We start from the raw sequence: 14,002 nt of genomic DNA, 5'->3' as shown, positions 1-14,002 counted from the left end.
TTAAACATGTAAAGTTATTTGAAAGGTTTGTCTTTGTTACCTAAGAGTGAACAGCTCTCATACAGGGTCACAATGAAATACAAAAAATGACACACTGATACTTGAAGTCACATAGAAGAGTTGTAAAGGATTTGTCACGTCTGAATTATCTTGTTAAAGCATAAGTTCACTTCTAATACTCTTACCACCTCTCTTAGGCCTCGTACACACAACAGTTTTCCTCAACAGAATCCATCAAGAAACTTGCTGGCAGAGCTTTTTTGGCGAGGAAAACGGTCGTGTGTATGTTTTTCATCGAGGAAACTGTCGAGGAACTCGACGAGAAAAAAAGAGAACAAGTTCTCTTTTCCTCGACGGGAGCCTCAATTTTCTCGTCGTGTTCCTCGTCGGGCTGGTTTTCGTTGAGAAACGCGGTTGTGTGTATGCTAAGAAACCCGAGCATGCTCAGAATAAAGTATGAAACGGGAGCGCACCATCGGTAGCGTTTGTAATGGAGATAGCACATTTGTTACGCTGTAACAGTCTGAAAAGTGCAAATTGTCCCTTACCAAACTTTTACTTAACACGCAGTAACATGAGATTAGCAAAAGCAGCCCCAAGGGAATCGAACTTCCCCTGCCGTTGTATGTGTTTTACGTCACTGCGTTTGAGAATGAGGAGATTTGGTCTTGACAGTGTGTACGTAAAGAAAGCTTGTCAAGTTTCTCCACAAGCCTGACAAGGAACTCGTCGAGGAAAACGATGTTTCATTTACGACGAGTTCCTCGGTCGTGTGTACGAGGCCTTATACTCCCATTGAGAATCAAGCTGTAAGGCTGATTATTCTGTATATAAATGTAAACTTATTTCCCTCCACTTTGCACTTTGAGCATAGAATATAGTTGCCTACAGTCATCACTCAAATTCCAAATGCTGCCCAGACTTTAACTGAAATCTTCGAACATTTATTGGTCTTCTCTGGTGCATGCTCACAGACTTTGACAGTAAAGATCATGGGTTTTCTGAAGATTTAGCATAGGTAAAGAGGTTTCCATTCCGTTTGGAATACGCTGTGCAATAAGTGAACACAAAAATTAGCTGCCAACACAGCTGAGACTAGGCAAAAACGGGTGAATGTGAAAAAGTGTAGCATTTTTTTTGTGAAAAAGTCAGTTAACAACACATATCGAATGTTGCAAACATACATATATATGAAATCTTAACTTCAGTGACACCAAGTGACTGAGTGTGATCCGTGAAAAAATAAAATAAAAATGAGAACGAAGCAGTCCTCTATTGTGACTACACACAAATAACAGTCCAAAAGTGTAGAAAAAACTGCAAGGTTGAAATGAAGAGTCCCACATCGATGTGACTCTCTCTGTGAAAGGATAGAGACACCACCACCGATGTAAGGAGAAGGCTTACCAGATGGTATTGACTTGGTGAGGTTTATACCACCCAAGTCAAAACAGGCTTATATAATCAGTCAGCAAGATGTATCCAGCTGGTCCTGAATCCACATATCAGTCAGCACTGCAAATTCTAGTAAACACCGGGAAGTGTAAATACATGTAGTCTTGTCACTAATTTCAACTTTGCCGTTTTTCTACACTTTTGAACTGTTATTTGTGTGTGGTCACAATAGAGGACTATATAAAAAATATCAGAATTTATCCGAAGATAGTACTGATCCAAGCGCTCTATGGATATAGTGTGATATCTGCTGAGATATGTGAAGTGGTAGTTTTTGGCAGAATAGCAGCTATTATAAAAGAAATGCTAGAAATGAGGAAAGGTGTCTCTATATGGAAACACTAACAGCGCTCAGGTAAAAGAAAAAAATCTAAAATTACCCCTCTGCTTATGGTGATAGATATTCACCCTTGGTGAGAGCAATTGTAACTCCAAATAAATCATATACCATGAGTGAAAAAGAAGAGCACAAACCTCACTGAAATGATAATGGTTGAAATTGCAAAAGAAACTCATTAGCATAAAAAGGTCTCTAAAATCTCTCCATCATCCTAGGCAAACCATTTTAAGGAGCCCAGCAGGATCACAGGAGTTCTCAAGGCTGATTACACCATAGGCATCTGGTGAGTAGAACGCCTAAGGGAGACCTGTATGTGAAGATCTTTGTGTGGACACTTCAGGAGTATAACAACGCACAGGAATTACAATGATTTTAGACGAGTTTCTCGGTCATGTGTACAAGGCCTAACAGCCTGACAGGTAAATACTACAAAGCTGAAATTACCTTTAGTGTTAAAAATAACAATAATAAAAAAATGCTAGGATTTGGTGCAGAATAAAATCAGTGGAGTTGAGTCCCTAATCCGAATTTCTAAAATCGTATTCAAGAATTTTTGTACGAATTTCGCATCGTTAGTGGGCTGCAGCAACAGCCGATTTTTGTGCGGCAATCAAATTTGAGGAGTCGGACAAGTTGGAAGTTTTTTGAAAAACAAACGATTTTCCCATCAATGATGGGAGAATTGTGCGAGACATGTAATAGAAAAAAAAATGCGCATGTGGAAGAAAAGAAAATTCACAGAGAGAAAAGAAGATTCCCGGCCATGAAGATTCTTTTCTGTAGCTTGGTCGGCCGACTTTCGAAAATCAATGGTGGCATCATCGGATCACAAAAAAACGAACTTTCTGATTTTGAAAAGAAAATTTGTTCGAAATTTGACCCTGTATGGCCTGCTTAAGGCTAGAGAGTGCAACATCTGATGCAGCTCTGCATAGAAATCAATCGGCTTTTAGTCATAGCTTGAAGTGATATTAAAGGCTGAATAAAAAAAAAAAGACAAACATGTTATACCTACCTGCTCTGTGTAATGGTTTTGCACAGAGCAGCCTCGATCCTCTCCTTCTCAAGCCCCACCCCCTCTCTCTCCTCATTGGCTCACTGGCTGTGATTTGTCAATGAGGACAGAGAGTCCCCAGAGATCCAAGGCTCTTACGTAGGTAAAAAACCTGGAGCCTTTAGAATTACTTTAATTAAACAGGCTGAAGTTAGAAGCTGATTGGCTACCATGCACAGCTGTATCAGATTTTGCACTCTCCAGTTTTAGTAAATAAACCTCTGTACGTCTCTTCTTCAATACATTTTTCTTACCTGCCTAATAGCAACTTTCTTTAGGTTGGACATTGATTGTATATGCCAAGAATGTACAGCTTAGTAGTGTTGTGTAAAAATTTGGCAAGCTTTGGTCAAACAAAGATACCAGTGCTAAAGAGAGAGCTTGCAGACATCACACGACTAGAGGGTAGGTAAGTCCTAAGGGCTTTAAATTATAGATAAGGCAGCACTGTTAAAACTATTCAGTGATTATGTGGATTTAGACTATTATTATAATGTTACAATACCTATTAACACTGATTAAGAACTCATTAAGAACATTTTCCATATTCAACAAGTATTACTGTAATAGGAATACCATCATAGCAAACTAAAAATAAATATATATAGAGATGTAATAAATACATATAAAATCTTCAGTAATTCACTAACCTTAGGCCATATAAAACTGTCCCATCTGGATGGAGACGGATCATACGGTTTTTTACTGTAACCCCGTGAACAAAAGACTTTTTGTCATTTAGAAAATACGTGTCAGGAACCCACAGCTGATCTGCCACTCGGTTGTCAAGAGTGAGGTTAAGTGGGATTCCAGTATACGCTAATCTCTTGTCTCTCCAGTACTGCTGGAAATACATTGTCAGAGTATAGTCCTGTAAAGAGCAAAGATACAATTGAGTAAATGCTTTCTTGTGATTTATACTGTCTAGTTCTCTAGATGATATACATTTTCCTAAACCTTGAACAACTCAAGTCACTGTAAGGCAAACATTATCCATATATTGCTTTTCACAGGTACCAATAAATCCATAAGTCAATGTTATCACATACATGTGGGAAAAGGTAGGACAAAAGGGGCCAAAAAAATGTATTTGGAGGTACAATAAATCAAATCATATTACCATTTCTAAAGAAGAAGAAAAAAAAGTTAGACTTGCTGATATACATTTCTACAGCCAACTGGGTTTTGGATAGCCAGGCCATCTTCTCTCTCTGGGGTTGATTTACTAAAGGTAAACTGACTATGCACTTTGCACATGCAGTTGCTTTGTAGCTTAGTAAATGAGATTGTTCAATCATGCGCACACAAAAATGCATTTTTTCTTATTTTCCTTGCATGTGATTGGGTATTCTTTGCAAAGTGAAGATTTATCTAATCTACTAAACTCTGGAGCAACTGCACTTGCAAAGTTTACAGTCAGTTTGCCTTTAGTAAATCAACCCCTCTGTGTCATATATTTGCCCAATGTAATTGTTTATTATTTGAAGTACTGTGATGTGTAATTTGTAGATGCTTTACATAATAATAGTTATTAACCACTTAAGCCCCGGACCATATTGCAGGTCAAAGACCAGAGCACTTTTTGTGATTCGGCACTACGTCGCTTTAACTGACAATTGCGCGGTCGTGCGACGTGGCTCCCAAACAAAATTGGCGTCCTTTTTTTCCTACAAATAGAGCTTTCTTTTGGTGGTATTTGATCACCTCTGCGGTTTTTAGTTTTTGCGCTATAAACAAAAATAGAGCGACAATTTTGAAAAAAATTATATTTTTTACTTTTTACCATAATAAATATCCCCCAAAAATATATAAAAAAACAATTTTTTCCCTCAGTTTAGGCCGATACGTATTCTTCTACATATTTTTCATTAAAAAAAATTGCAATAAGCGTTTATTGATTGGTTTGCGCAAAAGTTATAGCATATACAAAATAGGGAGTAGTTTTATGGCATTTTTATTAATATTTTTTTTTTGCTAGTAATGGCGGCGATCAGCGTTTTTTTTCAGTACTGTGACATTATGGCAGACACTTTGGATACTTTTGACACATTTTTTGGACCATTGGCATTATTATAGCAATCAGTGCTATAAAAATACATTGATTACTATAAAAATGCCACTGGCAGGGAAGGGGTTAACACTAGGGGGCGGGGAAGGGGTTAAGTATGTTCCCTGGGTGTGTTCTAACTGTAGGGGGGGAGGGGACTGACTAGGAGAAATGACTGATCGCTGTTCATACTTTGTATGAACAGACGGTCAGGCATTTCTCCCCTGACAGGACCGGGAGCTGTGTGTTTACACACACAGCTTCCAGTTCTCGCTCTGTAACGAGCGATCGCGGGTGCCCGGCGGTGATCGCGACCGCCGGGCATGCGCGCGCGAGACTCCGGCGGCGCACACGCACCCCTATTAGCTGCTGGGAGAGATGACGTAGATCAACGTGATCTCGCCCAGCAGAGCTGACCTGCCACCATCAAACTGCGGCGGCTGGTCGGCAAGCAGTTAATGAAAGAGTAATAATAAAATTTGATAATACCGTATTTATCGGCGTGTAACATGCACAGGCGTATAACACGCACCCTAACTTTAAGAGGGAAGTTTCCGGAAAAAAACTTTCCACGGACCCCCGCCTGGGACACGGACTCCCCGCCCCTGACACGGACTCCCCGCCCCTGACACGGACTCCCCGCTCCTGGCAATGACTCCCCACCCCTGACAAGGACTCCCCGCCGCGTACATGGAGAAAGGATGAGAAAGGACATATGAGAAAGGACTGGCAGTAATGTTTTCTTAACTTTAAAATATGCTGGCAGGGCGGTCCCAGGGCCAGGAGAGGTGGGGAAGCCGGCATGACACCACCCCAATGGGTGGCACCCAGGGCAGATCGCCCCCTGTTGGTAAAACAAAAATAAAAAATTGGCGTATAACACAGTTACACTCCATTTTCAGGGTAAAAAAGTGTAATAAATACAGTAATCATAACCCGTATAACTCAAATATAGATTCACATGTACAAACATAAATCAGCATATAAAGTAGTGGGGCATGGGTTGAGCTACTGTGAAGCCACAAATATGTAATTCTTAAAACTGCCAGGCAAATGTGTAAGGCCTAGTACACACGATAGGTTAAACAGAGGAAAACGGTCTGATGGACCATTTTCATCGGTCAAAACCGATTGTGTGTGGGCCCAATAGGTTATTTAACCATCGGTTAAAAAAAAGCCAACTTGCTTTAAATTTAACCGATGGATTCCTAACCGATAAGTCAAAACCGATCGTCAGTAGGCACAACCATCGGTTAAAAATCCACGGATGCTCAGAATCAAGTTGACGCATGCTTGGAAGCATTGAACTTCGTTTTTTTCAGCACGTCGTTGTGTTTTACGTCACCGCGTTCTGACACGATCGTTTTTTTGACTGATGGTGTGTAGGTGCGACGGACCATCAGTCAGCTTCATCGGTTAACCGATGACAACGGTCAATCAGACCGTTCTCATCGGATGGACTGATCATGTATACGCGGCTTTAAACCACCATTTATGTATTTGACAAAAATCTTTACATATTGTTTTAAATACAGCTACTATAAGCTTTTTAAAACTATATTTATATTAGCATCCTATAATTGAATGCAAGCTATAGTCCTAAAGAGGCCAGCATGGTGGACATATTGAGTTCTATTGATTTGCACAATGCTGTAATTTTAAAACTATTTAGAGCTGTAATTTTAACACTATTTAGAGCAGCAGGTTGATAACCTTCTATGTATTTTCATGCTCAGTCAGTGAAGAATGAACAGACTGAAGGCCAGTAAATGACCAAGCTGTGTTTGTTAAGGCGGGACAGTAAACTGCTAAATGCACTACAGTCAGTCTTGTGATCCAAACATTCTTGCCCCACTGCAACACCAGAAACAAATTTCCTGGTTGAGTCCTCAAGCACACTGGAGATTTTGCTTACTCTCCTAGGCGCCTTTCCTTCTGGCAGCACAGTTTTGGCAAAAGGTGCTTGACACTTGTAAACTCTTGTGGCACATTCAGGTGCGTTAAGCACTTGGGAGTTAATTCATTTATTGACCAAAATAATAATTTATTCTCGCTACTTAATCGCTAACTAAAAATTAACGCTCAATAGTTAAGGGCGCATCTAGATGTTTTTTGACGCATATAAGCAGTTTATTTGGCAAAATTCTGCTGCTCCAGGATGCACTTGCTGCAGGGATTTTCTCTGCCTCTAAACTCTTCTAAATGCCTATGTGTGTACGGGCACATGCAAGAGAGTTTGGAAATAGGAAAAAATAAAAAAACAGACGCCTATAGGAGCAGTAGAAAAAAAAATGCCCAATGTGCATAAGGCCTTACAGCTCGTGCCTTTAGGCCCCGTACACACGACCAGTTTCCTCGGCAGAATTCAGCTTCCGACCGAGTTTCTCGCTGAATTCTGCCGAGGAAACTGGTCGTGTGTACACTTTCGGCCGAGGAAGCCGACGAGGAGCTCGGCGAGGAAATAGAGAACATGTTCTCTATTTCCTCGTTGTTCTATGGGAGCTCTCGTCCCGCCGAGCTCCTCGGCGGCTTCAGTGCTGAACTGGCCGAGGAACTCGATGTGTTTGGCACGTCGAGTTCCTCGGCCGTGTGTACGAGGCCTTAGCCTGCCTAGAGGACACTGAATCATTACCATTTCCTTTTTTCAGTGAAGATACAGAGGACCTAGGGTAGTGTCAAAGCTGAAACAAGAAATAAGTAATATAGCTGAGCTGTGCAATGTGATAAAGGTGTGTGAATCTCAAGAACAATTGAAAAGTACAAATACTTTGGCTGATAAAACATTTGATATGTGTACTGCACTTCAGAAAAATAAGGTGCTACAGAATTATAATTTGTTTGGGAGGTAACACAATTGCCATAATATGATCTATGCAATTAGTCATTTACCTGGAAATTATATTGGTGCAATTTACTATCTAGATATTATTATTTCAGAAGACATACCATATGTATACATCATACAGTAGTATCAAAGATTGTCAGGTGGTTACCACTGATCACACAGGCAAAAACAACAGGAATTTACAGACAATATCCAATTCAGAATTGGAATTCCTAAAGTCATCTCTATACTGCATTCCTTTTTACCCCAAAATATTCCATAGTTATTGAAACATATGAGTTAAGTTTTTTGGCCACTTTAAAATTGCTTCCCATTTATAATTCCCTTTAAAAAAAAAATGACACAACTGAAACAATTGTATCTCAAGCCAAAGCTTACGTGGCAATCCCAAATGAAACAGAGTATTTAAAATGTGCAACTTTGAACTCTACTCTGATCTAGCCATTTATTAACTTGAGCATAAAGAACAAACACTATACAGTAGCTTTTACTTCTGAAGAGAGTTTAATGAGGACATGAAAACCTTCTGTAGATTGTTTTTAATTTGGGGTTTTCCTTTACCTCTTTCTTACACCATGTACAGTATGAATTGAAGCACAAAGAATAACAAAATAGTGTGTACTACTAAAAAGGGCACAATGAGGGCCCAGAAAACTTATGTACATGTGTATTAACCCTTTTGCTGACAGCTTTTCATGTCATACAGACTTCACAGTGGTGGGTTTTACACACTCCCAGGGGCTGCAGCTTCTGGGTATTTGTCCACTTCCATCCATTTACTCTGGATCAACTGTGAGTATAGAATTGGGTATATGGGATTGTACGATATTTTTTATTTTATTTCTTTTTTTATGGTTGAACTAGATGGACTTGTGTCTTTTTTCAACCTGACTAACTATGTAACTATGTAACTTTCCTCCTCTTCTTGCTGGCCCAGAAGCGATATGCAAAACATCACTTCCGGGTCACCGCTTTTCACTTTCCCTAGTCTGTATGGCGGGGAAGAAGCTGATAGAATAGAATGTGAGCTGTATTCCATCAGCTTCCCTGGAGGGCAGGTGAGACATCAGGGGGCTTTTGAACCCATGCTATCTCAATTATGAAAACCTGTCAAAACATCTTCACATAGGGGACTTTTTGTCCCCAACGTTATGAGAAAAATGTAAAAGATTACAATATCAAAAGTTACATGCACACACTTAAAATCCCCCTCTGGGCCCTCTCAATGGCTGTCAGCAAAAGGGTTCATACACATGTACAGAAGTTTTCTGGGCCCTCATTGTGCCCTTTTTTAGTACACACTATTTTGTTATTCTTTGTGCTTCAATTCAAACATGGTGTGAGACAGAGGTAAATGAAAACCCCAAATTAAAAACAATCTACAGAAGGTTTTCATGTCCTCAATGAGCCCTTCTTCAGAAGTAAAGATAGTGTGTTTGTTATTTATGCTCAAGTTAATAAATGAGTAGGCAGAGTGTTACCAGAGTTGTGTTAAAAGTTGCACATTTCAAATACTATTTAAAATGTTAATGCATGCTTTGGGTGAGTTTACGCACAAAAACTACGACTAAGCTATACATCGTGCATGCCAAAGTGAGAACAATTTTCTAGCATCACAGCTCCTGGGTAACTCTAAACTGATGATCTGTAGGGGCCTTTAAAGACTCTTCTATGGAAAATATGGGATACTGAAGTTTGTTGTTATTTCACGGTGCACACAATTTCAAGGCTTGAGATGTTGGGTATTTCTTTATCTCTTCTTTTATATTTTACCAAAATTATGTACTTTATTGTGTTTGTGTGCCCTTAAATTATCTTTAGTGTGTTTCCTATTAAAATATGCTAATATTGTGTAATATGCGAATGCGCTAATATTGCGTAACATTAAAAAATGGTGAGTGGCACCATTTTTTTGGGGTATCTGATTTTAGAAAACATATAATGTTGTGTTTTTTTGTTTTTTAACCTCCCTGGTGGTATGATTATTTCAGATTTTAGGTATTAAAGGGGTACCATTATTTTGCATGGAAATTTGACGCTTTATATTGTATGCCTGCAATTCTTAGGAAAAACTTAAATCTGTCCAAACAAGAGTCTAGTAGACATCCCGGGTATAATAAAATTTGAAACACAAAATCATAAATTATAATATAATAAATACATATAAATAATTATAACAAATAATATAATAATAATACAAATTATTACTTTAAATTTTTTGATGACAAATTTTCCCACAAATCACTATCGCTCAATTCTGCAAGTGATTCTAATTTATTATCGCTGTTTTTAAAACCACTTTTGACATAAAGGGACACTTTTTGGTTGCTATGGAGAATCTCCAGTTTCCAGGCAGAAAGTTTTTATTATATAAAAGTGCATGTAGGACACTGGGCAGACCACTAGGGGCAAAGGGGGGGTATTTTTTTAATACAGTACTGTTATCTATAAGATTACAGTATACTGTATATATTGTGTTTATTTACTTTTTTTAAATTTGGTGCCGACCTCCACCCAATGTGCGTCGTAATGTCGCAGGGAACGGAGCTCGGCGGCACTCTGCACTGTGAATCGAGCGAGGAGGACACAACTCGATCACACAGCAGGGAGGCATCGCAGGATCCAGGGACAATGTAAGTAAACTCTGCCTGTGGATACTGCAAGGCGGTCCCGAGTCTGGCTCGGGGTTACCGCTTTTGGTCCTGAAATTCCACCCCGAGCCAGACTCGGGAATACCACTCAGAGGGGTTAAGACCAAAATGATTTTTTAAACATGTGTACAAAAAAAAACTGCAAAAACAGCTGTGACAATAAAAGGGTTAATGGGCATTCCTATTTCAATTTATTGTTCAAAAAGAAGGGGAAAACGTATTACATTCCTTTATTGTTTCAACTTACAAGGTACTAAAGGGGTGTGACCGCAGAACTAATCCTCTTAACTCAGGGGTGTCCAAACTTTTTTCAAAAAGGGCCAGATTTGATGAAGTGAACATGCGTGATGGCCGACCATTTTACCTGACATTCTTTGAACCATTACAATTAAATGCAAATGAACTATTTTATGCAATTTTTTTTTACAAACGGCATACTTTTCATTTCGACACAAATGTAAACAGGTGTTAAATCACTCTGCCTTTCATATCTGAAGGCCAGATGAAAAAAAAAATCCAGGAAGCTGAAATATATGCCAGGAACATTCTAAAATACATTACATATTATTGGTATTAAAGGTTGTCTGTCAACTTTTAAGTAAAAAAAAAATATGGAACAGGAACATAACACTAAGTATACATGTTGTGTCCAAATATATTTATAACTGATTAAGACCAACTGACATTAACTGAGATTTTACAATGTATTCATCTCAATTGAAAAAAAAAATGTGCCTGCACACAATGGGCCAGATTCAGAAACAACTTACGACGGCGTATCTCCAGACCTAGATACGCCGATTCACAAACGTAGTTCCGTCCGGCGCATCTATGTACGCCGTTTACGTAAGGCGTCGGTCCGGCGTAACTTTACCCCTCATAAAGCAGGGGTAAGTCATGTTAGGTATGGACGTCAGAAACATCGGAACAGCGTCGTATTTTACGTCGTTTGCGTTCGTCGCTAGTGAATGGGGATGGGCGTAGGTTACGTTCACGTCGCCTAAACATTGAGCCAACGTATCTTAGGGAGAAAATTCAACGTGATACTGAGCATGCATGCGCATGCGCCATTCGTAAAGCGCATCATTTACGTGGGGTCACGAATCATTTACATACAACACGCCCACTCCCAGCCTAGTTTGAATTAGGCAGGCTTACGCCGGCCCATTTACACTACGCCACTAACTTAGAGCGCAAGTTCTTTCCGAATACGGGGGCTGCCGCTCTAAGTTACGGCGGCGTAGTGTATCTGAGATACGCCCGCCTAAAGATAGGCAATTCTCTCTGAATCTGGCCCAATGGCTTTATGTAGTGCATACATAGTAAATAAGGGTGCCCAGCAGTTAATTGCCTTTTGCAGCCCTTTGGTTCCCACTCAGAAAGAAAGAAAGTTGATAGTTAAAAAGTATAAATATTGTAAAAATTAACAATGCCCATACCAAGTAATCTGTTTGATTTAAAAAAAAAAAAAAAAAACATTAAAACCGTGTGACAAAATGTAAGCATGACTAGTATTATGAAAGACTTGAGGAACCCCAGCACTAAGCAGAAAACAGAAAAGTACATGCACTGTGGCAAAAAAGTGGTTATGGCCAGGTTGCGCTTAACAGTGGTAGTGGTGTAAAGGGGAACAAAAAAAAAACGAAAAGTAACTGAATGAAATGATGTGCAAAAAGGGTATTTTTTGAAAAGGCTAAACCAGCTTTACAGCATATGAAGAGTTTGTTAACCAAGCAAGAGCCTGAGCCTAGTCCCTGTATACAATCTACACATATGCACAATGATAATAATTATAAAATAAATCGGCTTGTACCCACAAAATACTCCTAGATACTGTACCACAACTGACAGTCTCACAGACACACATATACTCCAGGACAAAAGAAAAGAAAACTAGTCAGGCAAAAAAATATATATATTTTGCTTGACTGAGGCTACCTCAAAGATGAACTTCATTAAAATCAGCAACTATTGAGATAATAAACACTTTGGTCAGGGCTATGTAACATAAAACATACAGGCCCGGATTCAGATAGAATGCTCTATCTATCTGCGGGTGTAACGTATCATAGATACGTTACGCTGCTGTAACTTTGGGCGCAAGTTCCGTATGCAGAAAGAACTTGCACCCTTAGTTACGGCGGCGTAATGTATGTGTGGCGGCGTAAGCCCGCCTAATTCAAATGGGGATGTTGTGGGCGTGTTTTATTTACATTTAAGATGACCCCGCGTTTTGAAGTTTTTTTTGAGCGGCGCATGCGCCGTCCGTGAAATATCCCAGTGTGCATTGCTCCAAAGTACGCCGCAAGGACGTATTGGATTCGATGTGAATGTAAATAACGTCCAGCCCTATTCGCGAACGACTTACGCAAACAACGTAAAAATTTAAAAACTCGTCACGGGAACGACATTAGCTATGCCTCATATAGCAGGGGTAACTATACGCCGAAAAATGCCTAACGCGCCGGCGGGACGTACGTTTCTGAATCGGCGTAAATACCTAATTAGCATATTCCTTGCGTAACTATACGGAAGTGCCACCTAGTGGCCAGCGTAAATATGCAGCCTGAGATACGACGGTGTAAGACACTTACGCCGTTCGGATCTTAGGGAAATCTATGCGTAACTGATTCTCTGAATCAGGCGCATAGATATGACGGCCCGCACTCAGAGATACAACGGCGTATCAGGAGATACGCCGTCATATCTCCTATCTGAATCTGGGCCACAGTATATAGAGTGAAGGAGTCAGGATTTCTTTAGGCCCCTTGATAGTTTCGCGAATGTTTATAAAAACAAAATTCTAAGATCATCTTTAGCAGACACAAACACAGCAAAACATACAAATTTCCAGCTAACTCCTAAATATTTAATTGCACCTTTTTTGAAACAGTGAAAATCTAAAGTAAACAAAATTGTAAATAAGAAATTTAGTCGAAAAATCTGAAGGTTATCATTTTACATATACAACTTTCAGAGTTTGTAAAACCGTACATTTTCTGAAAGCTTGTGACCTGTAGAACAAAAAAAAATGTGTTACTGATTTTATTTGGCCCTGCAATAGTTGCCAAATGTTTAGTAAATCATTATTTTCACTAAAAATTCAGCAAAGCCATGTTCACATGGGGCGTACTAAAGCAAACGTCCATGAAACACTGTGTTTGGCCGCACAGGGATGCACAGTTGTTCCTTTATATGTCAATTGAGACGCAGTGGCTGCATGAACATAGCATCAGTTCTCAATCTGACATCCGTGCGGCTGCGGGTGCTCGGATCCAAAAGCAGGCAGTTTCAGTTCAGGGACATGCACCCACACAGATGTTATATTGAGAGAAGTGGCCGTGTCCCAAATGACTAGACATGTGCATTTGTTTTCGTCCGAATGCATTTTCGTCCGAATTTCTGGGAATTTAATTTTCGTTTTTTACAAACGATAACGAACATGCAGAATCCGAAATCCGAAAGATCCGACCTAAAAAATGCTTTATTTTTGTTTTGTTGCGACAACAGTTCGATATAGATGGAAGATTCGACATGACGGTGACAATAGCAATCTGTGTCTATCAAACCTGCGGTTGAATGTGCCTAACCTAACTATTAGTCCAAGATT

At 39.6% G+C, this 14,002-nt stretch overlaps 1 protein-coding gene across 1 annotated transcript in view; it reads right to left on the bottom strand.

The window, feature by feature from the left end:
• Window positions 1–14,002, bottom strand: part of GABRB3 (gamma-aminobutyric acid type A receptor subunit beta3) — a 249,772-nt gene that overhangs the window by 82,787 nt on the left and 152,983 nt on the right. Inside the window, exon 4 of the mRNA XM_040336319.1 lies at window positions 3,500–3,720. Within this exon, the coding sequence (XP_040192253.1) occupies window positions 3,500–3,720 (221 nt within the window). The remainder of the gene's footprint in view (window positions 1–3,499; window positions 3,721–14,002) is intronic.

Source organism: Rana temporaria, chromosome 2, assembly GCF_905171775.1.
Source record: "Rana temporaria chromosome 2, aRanTem1.1, whole genome shotgun sequence".
NCBI lineage: Eukaryota > Metazoa > Chordata > Amphibia > Anura > Ranidae > Rana > Rana temporaria.
Note: the sequence above shows the minus strand (reverse complement) of the source record. Positions and strands in the feature narration are given on the sequence as shown.